This window comes from Trichomycterus rosablanca, chromosome 8 (genome assembly GCF_030014385.1).
Source record: "Trichomycterus rosablanca isolate fTriRos1 chromosome 8, fTriRos1.hap1, whole genome shotgun sequence".
NCBI classification, from domain to species: Eukaryota; Metazoa; Chordata; class Actinopteri; order Siluriformes; family Trichomycteridae; genus Trichomycterus; species Trichomycterus rosablanca.
The window spans coordinates 3,625,579-3,648,954 of NC_085995.1; the positions used below are offsets into that span (position 1 = coordinate 3,625,579).

Below are 23,376 nucleotides of genomic sequence, written 5' to 3' on the forward strand. Positions count from 1 at the left end.
AAATAAGCAGCAACAGTTTAGGGAGGGTGCTTTACTGTTCAGGTATGGCTGTACCCATGTGCACAAAGCAAGACATAAAGAAAATCTGGGTTTCTTGACCTCAGCCCCTCTGAACAGCTCTGGAATAAACTGGAACATCGATTGAGGCTTTCTAACATCAGTACCCAGCCAAACACTCTTGACTAAATGAGCACAGACATATTTTAAAGTCTTGTGAGAAGCCTTCTCAGAAGAGTGACTGTTGTAACTGAATAGAACACGTAGATGCCACTCTGTTTTAATAGCATGTGTTCTCCAACAAGCTTATCGTCAGGTGTCCAAATACTTTTGGTCATACAGTGTATATTCCCACCTTGCATGCAATTCTTTTAGGATAGGCTCCAGACCCACCACAACCCTGATCAGGATAGAGTGTATAATAAAAGATGATGTTTCAGCAGGTATTCAGATTATATCCCACCTTCCAAAACACTTACAAAGCTGATGGGTGTAGGTGTTGCCTGTATGTTCATCCGTGATGCCCTGTGATACACACGTTTCTGAGGTGGAACAAGACTCACCTTATGGGTTCACTTGGTGAAAACGATTCCTCAGCCATGAATGGTACAGAAAACACAGCAGTTTGGCACATGCAACTTCAATTTTATTCTAGCTCTTTTTTTATGAATGGAAGACTGCATAGATACAGTATTGTGCCTTAAAATACACTTTTAGTTTCCTTATTGACAGAGTAAACTTCATTCCCCAAATATACTTACAAAAATTGAAACAGTGCATATAGGAGCTACACTTTCCTTCATGTCTGGAGAAACAAACAGGATGTCCAGTTAAATCTGAATAAAATATCTGCTTCCAGACTAAAACAACATATACACATGTTCCATGTATTTCTTTACACTACACAACACCAAATATTCCAGCATCTTCCAGTTAAATTAAAAATAAATCAGAATGAAAAGAAAAACAAAACCAAAGTTCTAATGTTTAGTGTTCAGAAGCAGGTCTCGAGTGTCTCAGGTTTTTCCTCTGGTTAACATGGCAGTGGTGTGAGAAGATTCATGCTGGAGTGTGTAAAACTGAGCTTCATGTGTTTTTGTGCTGTTTCCCTGCCATGTTTCAGAGCCGATGGTGGTGCTTTATTGTTTTTAGAGTGTTAAAGGAAGAAAGAAAAGTCTCAATAACAGCCATCCTTCCAGGAATCGTCCATCACTGGAGTGCATGTTTTCGGAATGCCGAGAGATCTGCAGTAAGAATAAGACACTGATTGGTACACACATTTTTTTTAAGGGTTTTTGGATTATTTAAGAATAAATCAGCCTGAAGTTTGCACACAGTTTTACTGTAAACATGCGAGTCAGCCAAAATGCTTTCATGATTACTTTCAGTGTTTGTTAAACTATGAACAGCTGGGGAGAACATGCAAACTCCACACAGAAAGGACCCGGACCACTCCATCTGGGAATTGCAACCAGGACCTTGCTGTGAGGCGACCACTGAGCGGTATGAAAACTTCTCAGGTGCCATGAGCACCCATGTACATAATCCACCTGTAAACAACCGAAAACCCGGGAAATTATGTGCTTCCAGATTATCAGCAACAGTTTAGGGAAGGCCCTTTCCTGTTTCAGCATTGCTGTGTCCCAGTGTACAAAGCAATCGCCATAAAGACATGAAGAAAAGCTCAGTTAAAAAAACTCCTGCACTGAGCCCTGATCTCAACAGTTTGAAATGAACTGGAACATCGACTGAGGCTTTCTTGATTAACATCAGTACCCAGCCATACAAACACTCTTTTGACTAAATGAGCACAAATTCCCACAGACATACTTCAAAGCCTTGTGAGAAGCCTTCTCATAGAGGTCACTATTTTAATATCATGTGTTTTTAAAACAGCTACCTGCACGCCTAGTTGTGATACCCTGTAAAAGACGGGCACTCTGTCCGGGGTGTTTATCCACCTGGTGACTGATAGGCTGCTCTAAATTGCATGTATGTGTGTGAGTGCATTGGTGAGTGTGTCGCCCTGGACTGGTGCCCTGTCCAAGGTGTGGTCCTGCTCCGCACCCAGTGTTTCCAGGTGGCACCAGATTCCATATGTCCATGACCAGGATGTTCGACATAACCTGGAACGCTGATTGTGAGCCAGGCCTTATCCTGCCTGAACGAGTTCTCCAACAAAACTGCTGGGAATTACAAACTGACAAAGGCTCAGTTCACACTGCAAGTATAGTGATAGCTCAGTGGTTAAGGTACTGGACTAGTAACCAAAAGGTTGCCGGATCATGTTTTAAGCCTCACTACCACCAAGTTGCCACTGTTGGGCCCCTGAGCAAGGCCCTTAACCCTCAATTGCTCAAAATTGTGTTCAGTCATAATTGTAAGTCGCTTTGGATAAAAGCGTCTGCTAAATGCCGAAAATGTAAATGTAAATGTAAGTATAAAGGCCTAAAACTGACTGTTTACCCCCCACATGTGTTACACATTTGTACATGTCCTGTTCAATGCTGACTTGATCCACTTTTATAGGTGGTTTGAGCTTTGATGTGTGTTCTAACGTCATGTTTTACACACTTTGGTTACATTCATGACAGGAGAGGTAGTTACTCGTTACACAAGATTCATTTAGTTCAATGTGAAACAGTTATGGACAATTTTGTATCTCCAATTCACCTCACTTTTTTGGACTGTGGGAGGAAACTGAAGCTCCCGGAGGAAACCCACACAGACACGGGGAGAACATGCAAACTCCAGTAAAAACCATCTGTCTGGTGCCACCTGGAAACACTGGGTGCGGAGCAGGACCACACCTTGGACAGGGCACACTCACCAATGCACTCACACACCCATAGATGCAATTTAGAGCAGCCAGTCAGTCACCAGGTGGATAAACACCCCAGACAGAGTGCCCGTTTAAAAACACATGATATTAAAATAGAGTGACCACTATGAGAAGGCTTCTCACAAGATTTTGAAGTATGTCTGTGGGAATTTGTGCTCATTTAGTCAAGAGTGTTTGTAAGGCTGGGTACTGATGTTAATCAAGAAAGCCTCAGTCGATGTTCCAGTTCATTCCAGAGCCGTTGAGAGGGGCTGAGGTCAGGGCTCAGTACAGGGCTCAGCGCAGGAGTTTTTTAAACTGAGCTTTTCTTCATGTCTTTTCTTCATGCTATCCTTTGCTAAGCACTGAACAGAATTATGAGAGATAATCGTTACCTCCTGGGTGACTGGGCTAGCCTGCTTCTGGAGGAAGACGTACTTCTCCCCGCTGCTTGCTTTGTCCCCATGTTAGCAGTCCGGCATGCTGAGTAAGTAATTCCTTTGGCAGGCCCTGGCGACTGCACCCTCCGTACCCCTCGAGTCTGCCCTCCCTGAGCTGCAGAGGATGCTCTTGTAGACTGGTGTGCTGCAGCCATAGTGTTTACAGGGTTAAGAGCTTTTACAGGAGCCCGCAACGAGAGCGGCGACTGGCCGTTGCTTCTTAAGCGGCTAGAGGAGACGCCTACAGGACAGAAACAGTTAGCACAATGATTCAATCTGTTGCTCTGCACAGATCAGCATGGGACCAGAGCAGAGCAGATATTATCCAGAATAGTCAAGCTTTAAAAACGGCACAAGAGCTGTAGGTAAGGCGCTAAGCAGCAAGGAATGGGAATGATGGGGAGGTACCAACCTGTGGGAGATTGGGGGAGGCGGGTCATGCGGTTGCCTGAACTTTGCAGATTAGCCTCCATGCTGCGGCTGTTTCTGACCGCCTGCAAAGAGCGTAGACTGGTACGCGACATGCTGTGTCTTAACTCCTCTGAAACACACACATGCACACACTCTTTTAAGCTTGGTTTATGCTAAGGTGCTTCTGAGAACCAGCCAAAACAAACTTCTGAAAAGTCAAAGGTTGTTTTTTTTCTCTCTTCAGGACAGTGCAGCTCTTGGCCAGTGCAGGTTTCCATTACACTAAGGGGTGGAGTAGAAGGCAAAAATAGTAGCAGGTAAAACTATAGCTGTATACAACAATGTTAACTTTTTTAAGTGATCCTTATCTTCGCAACATCAGGTAAACATCAGGTTTTTTTACTGTACTGGTGTTATTTCAATAACGAAGTTTAGAAAAATACACCGATCAGCCATAACATTAAAACCAGCAACATGAGAGCCCACGTATATTCTCATAACAGAAGTGTGTGTGCGCGTGTGTGTGCTTGTGTTAAAGCAAGGTTTGATGAATCAGCAGTAGAAAAACTTTATCAGGGTTAGATAACTACGCAGAGCTGCTGCTTTAGCAGGTAAACCTACCATATACACTGATTAGCCATAACATTAAAACCACCTCCTTGTTTCTACACTCACTGTCCATTTTATCAGCTCCACTTACCATATAGAAGCACTTTGCAGTTCTACAATTACTGACTGTAGTCCATCTATTTCTCTACATACTTTGTTAGCCCCCTTTCACCCTGTTCTTCAATGGTCAGGACCACCACAGAGCAGGTATTATTTAGGTGGTGGATCATTCTCAGCACTGCAGTGACACTGACATGGTGGTGGTGTGTTAGTGTGTGTTGTGCTGGTATGAGTGGATCAGACACAGCAGCGCTGCTGGAGTTTTTAAACACCTCACTGTCGCTGCTGGACTGAGAATAGTCCACCAACCAAAAATATATCCAGCCAACAGACCACTGATGAAGGTCTAGAAGATGACCGACTGAAACAGCAGCAATAGATGAGCGATCGTCTCTGACTTTACATCTACAAGGTGGACCAACTAGGTAGGAGTGTCTAATAGAGTGGACAGTGAGTGGACACGGTATTTAAAAACTCCAGCAGCGCTGCTGTGTCTGATCCACTCATACCAGCACAACACACACTAACACACCACCACCATGTCAGTGTCACTGCAGTGCTGAGAATCATCCACCACCCAAATAATACCTGCTCTGTGGGGGTCCTGACCATTGAAGATCAGCATGAAAGGGGGCTAACAAAGCATGTAGAGAAACAGATGGACTACAGTCAGTAATTGTAGAACTACAAAGTGCTTCTACATGGTAAGTGGAGCTGATAAAATGGGCAGTGAGTGTAGAAACAAGGAGGTGGTTTTAATGTTATGGCTGATCGGTGTATGTTCTATTCTGCTGCAGTTGAATAGAATCTAAATACAAGTACATCTAAGTCCTGTCAATGCAGTAATTTTACTTCCATTAAATATCCAGCAAAAGGCTGCCGTCTACCTTCACTCCTGGCCAGTTTAAGGAGTTCTGTGCCCCCGCCCTGAAGCGAACGTCTGGGCACCCGTGTGCCAGCTGCCCCTGGATACCCGCTGGGCGACGGGCAGCGAGGTGAGGTGCCAGGGGAGGGCGAGTGGCGACGATGAAAGTGCGACAGACTGTCAGTGTCTTCATCCTCCAGGCTGTAGGAGTCCAGCTCCTGATCGCTGTACGTGCCTCGCCTTAGAGAGTGCAGAGAGGCTGCTGAGCTCCGCCGTGAAGCCGAAGCAGAGCTGGAAGCGTAGTCCTGCCTCAGACCTGCAAATAAAAACAGAGCCAGGAACACACAAGAGTCAGGCAAGAGGCAGCTGGAGGCAAATCTGGCTACCGAGCTGCAGCCAGTTTTGGACAAATGAAATTTGGAGTCTAGTCAACCATTTAAACAATGGTTTAAAATCCTGGTCAGGGTCACGGCGGGTCTGGTTTGAATGGAAACACTAAGCTAGAATACCCTGCACAAGGCACCAATCTATCACATGGCTTCAGCCACCCCTCCTCACTGTACAAACATTGCCAATCATGTCTTTGTAGATGCCAGGCCAGCTGATAGTGGTGGGCTGGTGTACTAGTCTGCTGCACCACCTGAGCGCCTGGAAACCCATCTGGATCCAAAACAAAACTGTAAAACTTCACACAGATGATGACTGGACGTTGTGTTCTAGTAGCACCAAGGAAAAATCTTAATGCTACAGCATAGAGTGACATTCTTAAGCTGCTTAGTGACAGTATCACTTGGGGGATGCCGCTTCCTGTCTCAGCCTGTCAGCGTTTTAAATATGAGCTTTACAAAGAGTAAATCCTAGGCATCTTCCATTAACTGGCCAGTTTAACGCAGGTCCAAAACGCACTCACTCTCTTCCTGCAGTCGAGCCATGATCTGCACGTCCGTCAGGTCCTGCAGCTTGTAGCCCATTGAGATGGAATCGTCGGATGTGCTCAGCTCACTGTCGATGGAGGACTGGGAGCTCAGCGCTGATTGCATGCCCATGTAACCTACAATCACAAACACAGAAGAAGAAGACGTGCAATTACACTCCATTCTACCTTGAAAAGAGTGTACACAGCAACCAGCACTGCACAGAAAACTCAGACAAACAGAAATGGATTCATCAGACGTAGCTATAAAGACTATGTTTAGGGTTTGTACATCTATGATTAACACTGTTCCCCATAACTGACTCTCGCTCGGAGAGAACTAAAACACAACAGAACTCAAAACTTGCATTTTGCTCAAAAAACATACATACGTCTTCATTAATGAGATCAAAGACAAACAACCAATTATCAGCCATCATGTTAGCAAATAAGCACTGCAGTTAAAGGGAATTAGTGCTTTAATTATAGTTCAGTTAAAAGATTTAATTCATTAAATCATAATTATGGCTAAATGCAGTCAAGTGAAAAAGCAGTGGCAAGGTAAGCAGCCCCGCCCAGCTCCATCGGAAAACAATGACACGACCAGTGCAACACAGTTTTGCCTTGATCATGAGATTGAACGCAAATATTTCAGTTCAGTGTTGTCATTTGAACACAGCAAATGTAATCCACTATATCTAGTGTTTATATTTTCCTAATTGTAGCTGATTCAATTATCTTTGGCCTTTAATCACGTATTGCACTGGACAGTGGCTCGATGGGTAGCACTGTCGCCTCACAGCAAGAAGGCTCGATTCCCAGGTGGGGCGGTCCAGGTCCTTTCTGTGTGGAATTTGCATGTTCTCCAAGTGTCTGTGTGGGGTTTCCTCCGGGAGCTCCGGTTTCCTCCCAAAGTCCAAAGACGTTCAAGTGAGGTGAATTGGAGATACAACACAGATATTTCAGCGACCGTGTTTGACATTAAAAACTTGAACTGATCAGTCTTGTGTAACCAGTAACTACCTGTCCTGTCACGAATGTAACCAAAAGTGTGTAAAACATGACGTTAATAAATAAATAATCATGTATCTGCTGATCATATTAACAGTTTTTTTCACGTTTAGAGATTTATTTCAATCCAGCAGTAGTCTATTTTACTCAAACTGTAAAATGTAAGCATTTTAATCAAGTATAATTAATCTCCACACTAACAACACACAACTTTACAATTAAAAACCTTTAAGCCAAAATCTTTCACATTTGTTAAGATGTGGATTCTTAATAACAATGACAACAGACCCAGTGAGTCTAATGCTAAACTAACAAGACATTGTTTTCATTAGATAGGGAAGATCATCCCTTAAATACTGTCTCTTATTCACTGTTCTGGATGGGTGTGTTATTTACTCTGCAAAGACAAATATTAATAGTAAGAGGTGCATGCAAAAGCAGTCCAAACATAGCTCAGTAAAGATGGGACAGAGTGTTTACAGTGATAAGAACTGTGTGTGAAATGCAAACGACTGCAGCCATCTGTTAACCTCATGCCATACCTGAGCTGCCACAGGTTAGTAGTGTTTTGTTAGCTGATTTGTGGTACCCAGAGGAGAGCGAGGAGCCGGCCTCGGCTGAGGGACCCGCGGAGGTCTGAGATGGGCTGGAGTACACGTTTCTCCATCTTGATGCTGTTGTAAAAACAAGGTGGAAAACCAGCATTGAATGATGAAAAATTCCCTGTACTCATAATACATTTCTATAACATATTTTATAAACCAGAACATTCATGACCATTTAGTTAAAATAAAACGATTATCTTGTTTATAGTATGTTGGGCAACGTGCTACGCCTCTACGCTATAGGTTTTTCTTTCATCTTAATGTTTTCCTGCCACATTATAAAAACCCTCAGTTAAACAGCACACTTAAAATATGAATTTATGTCACTTTCATTCTTTCATTCATAAGGAACAGCCATCAACAAACTTCTGGCACAACTTTTGTTCACTTCATGTGGCAGAATTAGTGGCCACTGACTACTATCAATCCAAAATCTTAATTTTAGCCTTATTCAGTCAGTCCACACCCAGCTGACGTGCTTATTTGGCTTACTGCACTGGTGTGATACCCATTAGTGGCCAATATTTAGAAAGGTAATTGAACGTCATTACTCTATTCACTCAATGCAATGCACCAGCTCCACTCAAAGCAGCCCTGCCCCTTAACCAAACTTTGTTTTATCTGACCACTAAACTGCCCTTCAAAAGCTTTTTCTTTGTAAAATTGGTCAAATTAAGGTGCAACAAATTTTAGTTGAGCTTAATGTGGGAGCTGGGGCGTTTTTTCTTGCCCTGCCCATAGCATAAGCATTTGCACTGTAAAGCTCACATGACTGCAGCTTTTAATGAATGCCAGACCTGTTTTGGTGGTTCTTGAATTACTGCCTTTTAGTGTAATAGTTTTGTGACTAAATCATATTATTCTATTAATAGTTACACTTTAAATAATAGTAATAAATAAAATTTTTGGGACATTTTAAACTTGTGTGGTAATATTTTCATACTTTGATCCAGGCGACTCAAGAGAGTCCTGCATGCCACCTCAGTTTCAGGACTCGGGTGATCGAGCACCTTCCTGCACCATTTGAGAGGAGACTCTGGGCCCTGCTCCGCCTGTACTTGCTTCTTTGGGGACACATACAGCCTGTAAATCAAAATAACAGAGACATTTATTGAACCAATTAACTTGGAAACAGATTTATTGAAGTTTGTCCCAATGGTTAACACGACCGTGCATGACTGGACAAAGAGCAGGAGGAAATGAGCATGATCTCTGAGAAAGGCATGCCTGACTGGGTATGAGAAGGGTGTGAAGGGCATGCAACCACACCTTGATTATTTTCCTACAGGTGGAACACGTTTGCATTAGTTTGTGGTGGAAAACACTCGTGTTGAGTTCATCGTTTTCACTTAGGAACGAGATGACAAGCAGAACCAGTATCTCAGTGATATGTGCGTGGCACGGCCCAGTTTGCTTCCGCTTAGCCTTCACCCTGCATTAGACTCACTACTCGAGCCTTACAGGCAGAGCTGAATAACACACCATGACTAAACGTGCAGGTTTCACAGAGCAACAGGATGATGAGGTGCTTTTGGAACTGTACACCTTCAACATGTGCCTGTAAATGTAAAAGAATCCCAAGAACACTGCTGTACCAAATACAATGGTACCAGACTAACACAAACTACATGTCTTTACCATGGTAGTATTACAGCAGAGCCAAGAATAGTCCACCACCCAAATTTGGTCACCGGGGGTACTAAAAAGGTTTCCTTGCTAATCAGTGGATTGTTTGGGGGAAGTAACATATACAGACCATGGGATGACTACATTCAGTAATTTGGAACCTACAAAATGATTTGTTTGTTGCATCATTAACAGTCTCAGCAGAGTTTGGTTCAGTTATTATGCACTTTAAACAGATCCAGAGTCAGACGGCCAGACCAGGCAACAACACATCCTTAGGAAAATAGAATATAAGTGTTTTTCGGAAGGTAGCTGAGCTACGTTGAGAGATCATTAGCGCCAAGTTACCCATCAATCAGCACTTTGCTTGGCTGTTATTTTGCACTGGCATCAGAAACTAAGGTGGAGATGTAAATCCCTGATCTTCTCACTAAGTCCGGCTCAAATGTAAACACAAAATGAATCAACAAGGGTTGGAAGCATTTGCATCACAACGAAGAGTAGAGTTATAAAACGCTTTATAAGCTGGTGAGTGGGTGTATCCTCTGTATCCTTAAACCACATACTGCTCTGATCTCATCCTCTCTTTGGAGAAACACAAAGGTGCTGGAGTCCCAATAGAAACAATAATATGGCCTTGAGCTAGCCAATCCAGTTTCAGTAGCCGGTCACTCGTATCATTTACAAAGAGAACGAAAGATTTAACAGCCGCCCACTCTTTTTGATTCTACACAACAGAAATACGGTTTTGGCCAAATGGAAGTTCTCAAGGTTGATAGGATGATGCTGAGGATGCATCAGTCGCTTTCTCTAGACATTCAAGCAAATGTAAGCAGTTACTGCATTACTTCACAATTAGCACAAAATTATTTTAAAAGAATGTTTTTAGGTTTTGGCCACACTAGCATTTTCCATCCCTTACTCGAAAGTTTCCTTTCAACACTGAAAAGTGAAAAGAATCATGTCTGAGCCATGACAGACTCTATGGCCAAGTTATGTGAACAGCAAATCATAAGCTTATTTGGCATTCTATATAATGTCTACCATATAGAGCTTTTTTAAAAATCTATGTATGTACAATACATGGAAATTTAGACCCAAAAAGTGCTACATAAATATGGCTGCAGTTCTGAATACGAAACAGTTTTTAATGTACCCAAATTAGAGTAGACTACGCCTTAATGTAGCCAGTTTGAATCATGAAGTTATAATGTCAGAATATCACCCACACCTTGTAACACCATACTTTTCACCAACCACCCCACCATCAACCTCAGCCCCCACCATCAGCCCATCAGCTTCAAGGTCACCAATGTCTCCTACAAGAGTCCTTATCTACAAAATCTCGATCACGTGTAGGTTTAGTTCAACAGAGAACATTTAAACCTGAGGATGATCGTCCGCTTCGACGGATTTTATGGTCGTGTTATTCACATATGGCAAAAAGACAAAACTCAGACACCGCTACACATGAAAATATAAACTTTATGTCCAAAAATAAAATGTAACTACTAAATACTAAATAGAAAACTGCATTACTGGAATAAACCACATTCCAGTAACAATCTATAAGTTTCAGAGCACCTGGCTGACACTCCCAGTGCTTCGTGCGGCTTAACTACATGACACAAAGCTGAAAGAAACAGTTATCCAGGTAATCTTACATACTTAGAAACAAGATGGGATGTATTGAAAAGAACTTCCAAAATACACCAGTTGGAAGTTGGTATTGTTACTGAATCATCTGACCTGATAGCCAGTATCATGAAGCATGTGTTTTCAGTTTGCATAATCATAAAATGTGATGTGGTAAAACATACTGGTGTTTTTGTAGAGCTCACGTTCCTAAAACAAATTATGGACAAGTCTACACCTGAAGATTAGCTTTAGCAGACCTCAGATTAGTTTTAGCAGATATTGTGTAGACGTTAAGCCTGTGTGCATGTACTAGAACAGGCAAAGCCCTGTTAGAGATTAGCAGGATTATAAACTGCTTAAAATCTGCTGGAAAACCAGCCTCACCAACTGTCTTCATCCTCAATATCAGCACAGTCATCCAGGTTAAGCACGTCCACCTCGTCCAGCGCAGACTGATCCATGCTTAGATCGCTCCTATCAACTGGCTCTGTATCACTGAGGTCTAAAGTACTAGCCTGTGGTTGCTCTTGAACTTCTTCATTCTCCAGCCTTGGGGTTTGGGGAAGTGGAGACACATCCTCACTAGTACTGCTGCCATGAGCAGGGGACAAAGTCTCAAAGTCTCTTTCGGCTTCATTTTCAGCGTCTCCAATTATGATCGTAGAACGTCCTTCACACAAAGTTCTTTCGTCAATATTTTCAATAGTGTTTGCACAGAGGGAGGACTTGGTACTCCGGTTTCTCAGGCTTTCGTTCTGTAATTCGAGGCGCTGCACAAGTTCGCGCAGTTTGCGCACCTCCTCAAGCTCTTCCCCGTGCTGTTGGTCTTCTTGCTCGGCGCTGGCAGTGAGGCTGCTTTCCAGCTGCTGCACTGCACTGTCGCTGTCCGGGACCACCATTCTCCCGCTCTGTGGGGTTTAAAATAAGGTTCAGGTTCAGGTCAGAATACATGTAACAGAGTTGATGGGTCAGAATAACTCAGGTCATGCTACCTAATCAAACGTATCACTCAGAGCTCAGTGATCACCACTGAGACAGAAAAATGTTCATTTACACAAGACGTATTAATACATGATTAATTACTATTTAGAAAATGTAGATATGCTTAGGGCATTTTTGCCAGCAATCATATTCCAAGAATACTGCTACAATAGAATGTTACTAGATGTGTACATGATAAGAAGTGCGTCAATTGCATTGTATGACGTAAAAAAACCCAGTTCTAGCTGAGTTAGACCAGTTGTTATGTTAACTGTGGAATCTTCCACTGTCCTACAAAGTCACCAACAAGATATATAAGAATGTTTGTTATTATTATTCTTGTTAACGCATCCACAGAGCCTCTATGTGAGACTCGGTCGGTGTGATCCTTCTCTGCGGACAAGATTAAAACTTTTCTACTCACAATCCAGTCTTTGAGGTATTTTATTAAGGGTTTTCCACCACACCACTAAATCCCAGAATGATGTTTCAAAGGGTATGAACACCTTAGGTCCAAAATCCCTAAATTAACAAACCTAAGGCAACAGGGTGAAGAAGAAACGTCCTAAATATTTGCATGTCATTGACCAGGCAAATCTCTTTATGGCTACAAGTGACCTAATGACCACTTTCAGCATGACAGTCACCATATCACGAAGTTCTGTTTGTTTTATTAGGATTCGTCACGTTTTACACTCTTCGGTTACATTTATGAGAGATATAGATTATAGTTACTGGTTACACAAGATTCATTAGTTCAGGTTTAGTGTCAAACACAGTCAGTATCTCCAATTCCCCTCACTTGCACTTGTCTTTGGACTGTGGGAGGAAACCGGAGCACCCGGAGAAAACCCATGCAGACACGGGAGGAACATGCAAACTCCACACAGAAAGGACCCGGACCGGACCGTCCCGTCCCACCTTGGGATCAAACCCAGGACCTTCTTGCTGTGAGGTGACCAAGCCGACTTAAATTAGTATCATGAATGTAATGCATTCAGTGCATTTAAATAGGCTCCCCAGTCACCAGATCTGAGTCTTATGAAGTACATTTGGGATGTTCTGTGCAAATGTTTACATGTTGACACCCCTGGTTAAAGCCCATAGTTTGTTTATGTTCATTTAACTACAGGAACAGCATGATATAGTGCACATTTTAATGCACTATTACTACTTGTTCAATTAAATTTATTAGTAAAAAAAAAAAAAAGTATCACGTACTGCACATATTTTCCCTCAATATGTTAAAATAAGCAAACGTATAAATAAACAAACAACACAAATACATACACTGTGCATACAAATGGACGTGCACTGCTACCTAGCAACAGAAAACCAGGCTAAGGTAATGAATTAGCCAGTTAGCTCGTAAGCGCTGTTATCGTTCAAATATTGTTCAATGAACGTTAAATAATTTATGAATGAACCACCTCACCTTAGAAAGCGTTTTCACTTATTTAATCCCCGACCGCGCAATTCCAACATTTGAAAGTAATTATCGAACCGTGCAACATCCTTCTGCTTCCACTGTCCAACTGCTCAGCTAGCAGCCTCGGCTGGCTGGCTCTCTGTTTTCCTACTTAGCCGCCGGTCTGTTATCAGTAAGACCGATTCCAAAAGAGTCGACTCCAAAACCAGGTATTCAAAACAGAGAGTCGACTCAATAAAGGAATCGATTTTGTGACACACACACACACACACACACACACACACACACACACACACTAGCAGAACTACAGTACTTCTTCATTTAGATCTGGGACGTTCTAATTTAGCCTGTCGATGTATTGTATTTTTCTAAGGTTGCAGGAGACTTGAATACCTGGGAAAATAAAACATGTAGACACTGGGTGACCAAGTGGCCGAGGGAAGGATCAAGCCCAGGGTCTCAAGCATTAGTGCCAACATTCTGTGTGTAGTGATATATATTTCCCCCCCCTTTTTCTCCCATCCAATTTCTGCCTGTCAATCATCCTCTCACTAGTGCTGGTCCCTGCTCCTGATTGGGGAGGACGAGGCCGCCCCACGCCCCCTCCGACACGTGCACAGCGATGGAACATCTTATCACCTACACTTGACGAGTGCAGTGCAGTACAGCGCTGTGTACGGAGAGCCACACCCTCTACCGCACTCCTTTCCCATCTCCGTGCAGGTGCCACCAACCAGCCAGCAGAGGTCATAATCGCACTAGTCTGAGAGAGAGTCCCCATCCGGCTTAATCCCGCCCCTATCCGAACAACAGGCCAATTGTTGTTCATGTGGCTGCGATACGATGTATTCGAGATCTCAGCTCTGATGAACAGCGTGTGTTTTTACCACTGCGCCACCTGAGCAGCTGTGTAGTGATAATTAATCATCAAAAGTTTCCCTATAAACTTTCAAAATTAGCAGGTATTTTTTTTACCAAAGTACAGAATAATATTATCTAATTAGCCTGAGATGTTTTAATATTTATAGTAATATAAGTATTTAATTTATATTGTTTAAACTGTACATACATACTTGCACACTTCTATACATTTTCTATATATCACCTGTATACAGTCTTATAGCTTGTATATTTTTGTGTTTAATGTTCTTGTGCAACCTGTACATTGCTTGTATATTTATACTAGAGAGATACCATCAGCTGGAACCAAATTCCTGTGTGTATCCTCATACTTGGCCAGTAAATCTGATTCTGATTTAAATAAGAAATAACTAGATTTAGGTTTTTGCTCATTTTAATTGCTTCATCCTGGTCATGGCTGTAGTCCAGTTTCAATGGGAAACACTAAGAGCAAGTCAAGAATACCCTGTACAGAAGCTAAACTATTACAGGGCCCCTTCTCTCTCCTCAGACATAGTCAGTCATGTCTGTGTAGACCCCTGTGGCCGACTGATAGCAGTGGTGAGCATAATAAATCGCACCACCAAGCGCCTATTGAGTTTACTCTCTCACTTTCTTAACCGCTTATCCATTTAGGGTTGAGGGGTGGGGGTGTGGGTGCTTGAGCCTGTCCCAGCTTTTCTATGGGCGCAAGGGACACAGTAACACCCTGGACGGGGTGCCAGTCCATCGCAGGGCAGACACACATACACACGCACACACCCACTCACATGGTGGACGCCTTAGCTATATACCAGCATACTAAGATACTTTGATTGTAGGGCCAACATCGCTGCTGTTGTTCGTCCTGTGGTAACCAAAATTGCACCTTTAAACCAAAAGCACATCTGCCATGTGTGCCACTGAAGAAAAGTATTTGGTGCAAATTGGCTTTTAAAGGCGATACTAGTTGGTTGTAGTTTGATCAGGTAGTGGTACTTGGTCTAAAGAATTCAACAACCACTGAGTCATTAAGAGTGAAGTGTAAATGGCGGGAATACACTGGACACAGGATCAAGGGATCAAGGATTAAGGGACAGTGGTAGCCTAGTGGGTAGAGCTTTGGGCTATCAACCTGTTGGGTCCTTGAGTAAGGCCCTTAACCCTTTCTGCTCCAGGGGTGCCGTATGATGGCTGACCCTGCGCTCCGACCCCAGCTTCCAAACAAGCTGGGATATGTGAGGAAAGAATTTCATTGTACTGTACTGTACATCTGTATATGTATATATGACAAATAAAGTATATCTTCTTCTTCTTTATCAAGGGGTATCCCACATTCACAGTTTTGCTTATTCATGTACCCCTGGGGGCAGTTTAAAGTAGACTGGGACGAAATCATAGCACTAGGAGGGAAAACCCACATGAAGAGTAGGAGAACAAACCCTTTATAACCGTATAACGCCACCTGCTGTGCACTGTGGATAATTTACTCAGTCATTTAAAGCTGTATGAATGGGACGAACACAGAAGGTGGCAGCAAATACTGTGAATTAGATTGCAGTTCCGTCTCAAACGTGTCGAAACAAAATTTCTCCTGATGGGTGGGTGGTTTCTGCTGGTTGCATTTCAAATTGTTGCAACATTCATTTGCACTCAATAGTGACAACAGTCAGATCTACAAAATGTGGGGCAAAATGGGAAAACTTAAAATAAAACTTGAATCAGTGGTCATGTTTGGGACCGGAGTTAGATTTATTTTTGGATTTTAGTGCATTTTAGTGGATTTTAGATCAAGTAATCTTTTTAAATATAAAAAGCTCAAATTCATACTCCAATGTAGTGCAACAAAAGTGCAGTGTTAATAAATGCAGCGTTTTGCTTTATTCAAACTAAGACAACAATACCAATAATAATTGGTTGATTAATTCATCTCAGTTCTCCTTTCACCCACCTCTAAATTGCTCCTAGCTGTGTATTTTGATTGCTGCCTTGGTATTACAAATACCTAATTATTTGTTAGTTTGAATGGAATTACTTTTTAACATGGGCAGCGTTCAGGAGTGGACTGACTGGTTATGTGAAAAAAACCCTTAGGAGCCTGAGCCAGAAAAACAGGCATGAATTTTGCTGGATGGGGTTTCTGATGATCCCTTAGGCTCTATTAATATTTTTGCTCCACCACTGATGTATGTGGCTAATACGCTTCTAAATCTCAACAAAAAAACAATCTCAGTATTAAGCTAACAAATGAAGGTAGTGTTTTGGAATGTGCATGAAACCTAACGTTCATGTCTGTGCACGTAAGAACTCTACAGAATTCCAAAAACATGCCAGATTTTACTGCTTGTAAAACACCTTTTTGGTTCTACCAACAGAAATGTGCACGCCCAGATGCATAACTTGTCTTTGTGTATTCTTTGTGCTTTGCCTTTGGTTCCTACAGCAGTCTGTAATTTTTTTTGTTTTTCTTTTAAAGCAATGCCTGCACTTTACAGGTTAGCACTGGGTGACCTTTCTGTAATGCTTCTTGTTTGTGTGTGTGTGTGTGTTTGTAGATAAGCAAGTAAGACAAGGAGCTATTTCATACAATTACCAAACATACCAGAGAGTGAAAAAATTATTGCATCCTTTACAATAGCTTTTCAATTGCATCCAGTTGCACTTAATGATTTCAGATAATTAACCAACGCATAAAAAAGTACTGGAGATGACTGCATGGTAGATGATTGGAACAAACAGACTCCCTATTGAATTTGGGGAGTATCAAATACTGCAGAAATGCTGCTGAAGTGAAGCCACATATGAATGTGAAGCCAAAAAGCCGCATTCAGGCTTTTGAGACCAAGTGTATCAGAAAACTGCTGAAAATCTCATAGAAGAAGATGAGTTTACAAGATTTTAAGATGACCTGAACAGAAAAGGAGCTACTATACCACATTAAGTCCAACTTATGTTACTGTGGGTGTATGAGGCCCCCACATGAGAACATTGAGCGCAGTGTTATGACAGGACCTGTGGAAGGCCAAGAATGAGCAGGATTGACAAAAGCACATCACAAGTGACACGAGACAGAGGGCATTAAAGAAAGTCGACCCATCTGTGCAGCCAGCCATTGCAAAGTGATGCCGGCATAGTCACATGACATAATATTACATAAAGAGAACTTAATAAATAAACATTCTAAACCTTTAGGACTTCTCCAAACCACAGTGAGAGCCAGCCAGTATCTCTAAGTAAACTTGACTTAACTTGAAACAGTGGTAAATCTATCCACAGGTACTGATATTTGTCCGGGTTTCCAGTGATAACTCATCCAGAAAGTCACTAAGAATCCAAAGAACCCAAAGAGAACAGCAGAAGATTCAAACCTAAAATAATAAAATAACATTTTGCTAATTAAAAGAAAGATAAATGCTTGTCTGACATACTGTATGTAAACAAAATCACATGGATGATCTCCAAAGCTTTTAGGACAATTTTAGTTCTGTGGTTGTTGCTGCCTCAATTAACTAGAATAATGATATTTTAATGATTTATTATTTATATCTGCTACTTAACTTCATTCAGCATGTGACATGTTTAACAAAAGTCAATAAGAAAGGAGACGATATCTTTTTAATGCACTGCACACAGGGTTTCATTCAGGTCTGTGAAGAGTAAAATGTTAGCAGACAGTCCAGCTCCAGACGTTGCACTGCAGCTAAACAGGGTCAAAGGGCCATTCAGCACGTCACCTGACTGAAACAAACCCTCCACTATCTCCACGATAAACAGTCTGTTGATGGCTGCACATGCTGTGATCTGACAGTGTCTGATTCACATCTACAACAGCAGGATCTGCGAGCATGGAAAATCACCAGAATTCAACCCTGTATGTATGACATTCCCACAACGTTTTCGACTGCACGGTTAGAGAACGCCCACATTTATCTCGCCCAGCGTTGTGCAATGAAGTGAAGTGAAGTGAAGCTGTTGTAAATGCATGGAATGCCTTTATTTGTCGTATATACACACACATACACACACATTACAATGAAAGCTTGATTGAAGTATGGGTCAAAGTGCAGGAGCTACTGGAGCTGAGAGTGTTAAGAGCCTAACAGTGGCTGCATGGCAGAGCTGGGATTCAAACCTATAACCTTCTGTTTAATAGCTCTAAGCGCTACCCACTAGGCTACAACTGTCCCTGAAGTCTCTAAAACTTCTGAGGTTGGTATTAATCATGGCTGAATGTTAAGCTGATGGCTTTCACTTACTTTCAACTTTTAATGCATCAGCTCAGCTCATCTTTTCCTGAACATGATAAACATCAGGGCACAAATATTTTAAATACAGGTACAGCCAGAGGACAACAGGTACACTACAGACTTCCTGTTAAACATGTACAAGTAATTTCAGCCTCACTTACTCACTGCTGTATGTTCTGATGTCTATGTTATGATATTTGGTTAAATGCTTTAAAGATTCGAATTATGGTAATTTCATTACCAGAAACATTTAATGCGCATACAAAGGTGTTTAGTTCACGTAATGTAGATCTTGGTCTTTTTCTTTATTTTTAAACTTAAACAAAATGTCTTGGACTGAATTTTCTTGACACTAATTCCTGGAAACAAACGGCAACTGTTATGAAGGCTCTTCATTTGTAAATAATCCTTTTATTTATTTATTAGAATTTTAACATCATGTTTTACACACTTTGGTTAACATTCATGACAGGAACGGTAGTTACTCGATACACAAGATTCATCAGTACACAAGTTTAATGTCAAACACAGTCATGGACAATTTTGTATCTCCAAATATCCTGACTGCATGTCTTTGGACTGTGGGAGGAAACCGGAGCTCCCAGAGAAAACCCACACAGACACGAGGAGAACATGCAAACTCCACACAGACAGGACCCGGACCGCTCCACCTGGTGATCGAACCCAGGACCTTTTTTCTGTGAGGCGACAGTGCTACCCATTGAGCCACCGTGCCACCTAAACAATCTGTTTAACAGTGACATTTTGATTTTTTTAAACTTTCTACATTGCTGAGCATCAGGAATTGAGCAATCGCTTCTCTGACGTCCTGACTAATTTACATTCATCTTTGCAAGAAGTTAATTGATTCATAGATTACTTTATTAATCCCCAAAGTGAAATTGCAGTGTTACATCATGAGCATCACACAAACACGTCCAAAAACACATCCATGTTGACACACATATACTGTAAGTGCTCCAGAACCAAACTACCAAAAGTATTACATGTTCTTTATTTTTTCACACAGAAAATGAAAGTGTGTGTGTGTGTGTTTTGCCACGCAAGAACATTGTTTACAGAAGTTTTTGTTAAATAAAACAAAGAAGTGAATTCTCCTGTTACCAGTTTCCTCCTCTGCAGTTCACAGCAGCAACAAGCAGTGACAAGCAAGTCGTGGCCCAGGTTTCAGGAGTGCACTGTCTTAGCTCTTGTGAATGATCTGACTGACCAATGACTTGCTGTTAGGACCATTAAAATGAATTTTGGGTTTATCCATTATTTTGCCTATTTTGTTTAGTTTAAATTAAAATATAGAGATAAAAACATAAGATTTTATATTCTTTTAAATGGCACCATAGTTCTCATGTATAGATCTGAGTGAGTTTATTTGTTTCTGAGAGTTAACAAGTACATATTTTGTTAGTTGTATTACTTTTGTTATTTTAGTGATTACATAGCTTAGACATCTTAATTTCCTCAGAGCAGTGTCTTAATCATTCTTGTTCTTACAACAGACGCAGCCTACATGCAAAAGCATGCTCGGCTAAGATCATGCTCAAGCAAGTCAAGTTCTGCAAGACATTCTTAGTTGTCACAAGCCAAATACATTTCCCATCAACCATAGCCGTGTATGTGTGTGTGTGTTTATTGTAAACATTACCCTGCTAATAGAAATATAAACTGCATGAGGACATTTGTTTTGTCCCTATAAAAATATTACAAAAAGCAAAGCGTGTTCCTCCATACATGCAAAGAAAAAGTAAGAATGAAGCATTGGCCATTTGTAGCTCATTACTCTCAGATTATTCAGCTTAAGTAATATACAAGACAACAAAAAATCCAAACAGTTTATGACTTAAGGATCAGGAGACAGTGTAAATTCTTAACAAGTGTAAAAGCCTTTAGGGCAAAACCAAATTTGCTGATACATATAAAACTTGAGCAGCTTCAGGCCATTCTGGATTCTGTAAAGTTGCTTTGTAAAGTTGTCTATTGTAAAAAGCACTATACAAATAAATTTGACTTGACTTGACATTTGAACATGCACATCAGGAGCCATGGGTAGGAATGTCTTCAACCTGTTAGTACTTGTTGCTGTCTGTCTTTCTTATTTTTCCCTCTCTTCATTAGAACAGTGTGTGCAAGAAGCTTGACTTTAATATTCCAAATGCAGTACATGGCAAAACACTCGACAGCCCTTGTAATTAGCTAGTTTGGTTATTTTAGCCACACCTGTTAATAATAGGTGTATAGAATCAAGCAGAAAGGAATGACTTCCATTGTTTTACAATGTCACCCTTTTAACATCTCAAATTGTCAAATTTGTGCTCTGAAAAAGCTTGTTAGACACCCAGTTCTCAAACCGTGTGCAATAATGTGGAGTATGGCCACTGAATTATCTCCTCACCAAACATTTCAAACAAAAACTTTATAGACATTGTTTTATGCACAGGATCCTAATCATGCTGGAACAGATAAGTGTCCCGCTCAAACTGTTCCCACAAAGCTTGAAGCATATCATTTACTTTACATCTATTGAATTGATTTTATACACCTGATATCACTGGGTTGCATTGCTGACACAACTTAACTCAATAATTAGTGTAGAAACAGTGTGATTTAAAATAGCTCACAATATTTTACACATGTGATACCCATAGACTAGTTTAGTTCACTGCTTTGGTCAAGCAGTCTCTAGATTTTAAACAGTCATTCATTAAAAAGTCATAGATTTAGTGTGTTTGTTTAAACCACACCTTTTGATAACCAGTGTAGAAAAACAAGGTGTGGTGCTTTCTTATCAAATTGATACAGTCTGGTAAAAGTACCTGCATGCACAGAGCTGGAAAAACAACCACAAAAGCCATTTTAATTATTCGTAGGCAAACTTTTCAGAATTACAGCTGAAGGCAAAAGTTTGACTACCACTGACTAAATAACATTTTGTTTATAACAAATTATGTGACTTTACACCTTGGGCTAAAACATAATAACCACAGACTTTCTATTTTGAATAGTCAAAAAGTTTAAGTTGAAGGCAAAACTCAGGGCAGAGCAAGATGACAAATAAAGAGCTGAATTAAAACCCTCATAAAACAGTAACTGGTCTGCAAAAATGTTTAGCTGATACAGTGGTGGTGGTGGTGGTGGTGGTGGTGGTGGTGCACTGCTCTACTGTGCAACAGTGCTTGCACAAACATGATCTGCATGACAGACTCATCAAAATGAAACCTCACCTGTGTCCTCAACACAGACGTCAATGTCTGAAGTCTGCAATAAAACCTTCAGATAAGACTGAGACATTCTGGACACCCCAAACTGACAAAATAAGCCTTATATAATAAATAATAAAATAAGAGCATGGGTACACCTATTGTGCTTTTGGATTGTGTTGCAGCCAGTACCATGAACAGATTCAACTAAATACTGAAACACACTAGACAAAGTAAGTATGAATCTTACTTAGCTGAAAAGGTGTAAAGAGCCTGAAGTCTGCAACAAGATAGATAGATAGATAGATAGATAGATAGATAGATAGATAGATAGATAGATAGATAGATAGATAGATAGATAGATAGATAGATAGATAGATAGATAGATAGATAGATAGATAGATAGATAGATAGATAGATAGATAGCTCTGCGTGCAAGACAACCCAAGAATCTCAGAATGCAGAACTGCAGGGTGGCACAGTGGCGCAGTGGGTAGCGCTGTTGCCTCAACGCAAGAAGGATCTGAGTTCAAATACACGGCTTGGGTCCTTTCTGTTTGGAGTTTGCATGTTCTCCCTGTGTTTCCTTCGCATGGGTTTCCTCCAGGTGCTCTGGTTTTCTCCCACAAGTCCGAAATTGCCCTAAGTGTGTATGTGTGTGCCCTCTGTTGGACTGGCAACCTGCCTGGGGTGTTTCCTACCTTTTACCCAATGAATCAGACCCACCGTGATGGTAAAACTGAATGAATGTAGAACTGCAAGGTAGAGTGGGTTACAATGGGTTTCCATTTACAGGATGTGATACTGTATAATATTAGGGTGTCTAAACTTTTGCCATAATTTCATTTGTTTACTTTCATTTTATTTTCATTAACTGCTTTATCCTGGTCAGGGTAGTGACAGGTCTGGTTCAACCTGTAAACATCTTTTCAGCATCCAGTGGAAAGATGCCAATAATTACAGTGTCTCAGAGAAGTATTCAGCCCCCAAAACTACTGACTCAGACTGCATATTTAAAATAAAGTTAAATATGTTATTCAAATGGTCTTTAAATCAGTTTGCATTGTGTCAAATTAAAAGGTAACATTTTAAAAGTATTTACACCCCTGGTACTTCTAAGATTAGCTGCAATTTTGTACATTACCACATGAAATTCAATTGGTTGATAGTCAACATTTGTTTCAATAACTACAAGCAAACAACCGATCTCTTTGTAAGGTTTATCAGTATGAAGTCAAATAAGTGAAAGAATTGTCCCTAATCATAAAGAAGCAGCGACCTGAAAAAAGGATCCAAGTGTATCTCAGTGGTACTGATACGACCTCAAAGCTCAGTTCAGTTCATCATATAAAAGCTGGAAGTATATAACTAGTCACACTACATAGGTCAGGCCAACCTTTTAAACTTACAGTCAGAGACTTATATAGATCTATGGCACACATTTATTTTATTTATGTATTTTCTCCAGATTTCGTGTAGTCAATTTGGCTTCCGCTGCTGGGGGATCCTTGATTGCAGTCGAGGTGGGTATATTGCTTCTCACGCCTCCTCCGACCCACGCACAGCCCCCAGCGAAACCCTTTTTCACCCATGCACTCTGCACAGGCGCCTCTATCTGCTAATCAGGGT

At 41.1% G+C, this 23,376-nt stretch overlaps 1 protein-coding gene across 1 annotated transcript; it reads right to left on the minus strand.

Annotated features, from left to right (window-relative positions):
- Positions 1-621: 621 nt before the first annotated feature.
- zgc:66447 (SLAIN motif-containing protein-like) lies at positions 622-13,582 on the minus strand. The gene is made up of 9 exons (XM_062999705.1): positions 13,413-13,582; positions 11,381-11,904; positions 8,676-8,815; positions 7,670-7,801; positions 6,114-6,254; positions 5,226-5,519; positions 3,671-3,799; positions 3,214-3,499; positions 622-1,241 (listed from the first exon to the last, which is right to left on the minus strand). Exons 2-9 carry the CDS (start codon positions 11,893-11,895, stop codon positions 1,175-1,177), a joined length of 1,704 nt encoding a protein of 567 aa, XP_062855775.1. The 5' UTR covers positions 11,896-11,904; positions 13,413-13,582; the 3' UTR covers positions 622-1,174.
- Between the last annotated feature and the right edge of the window lie 9,794 nt (positions 13,583-23,376).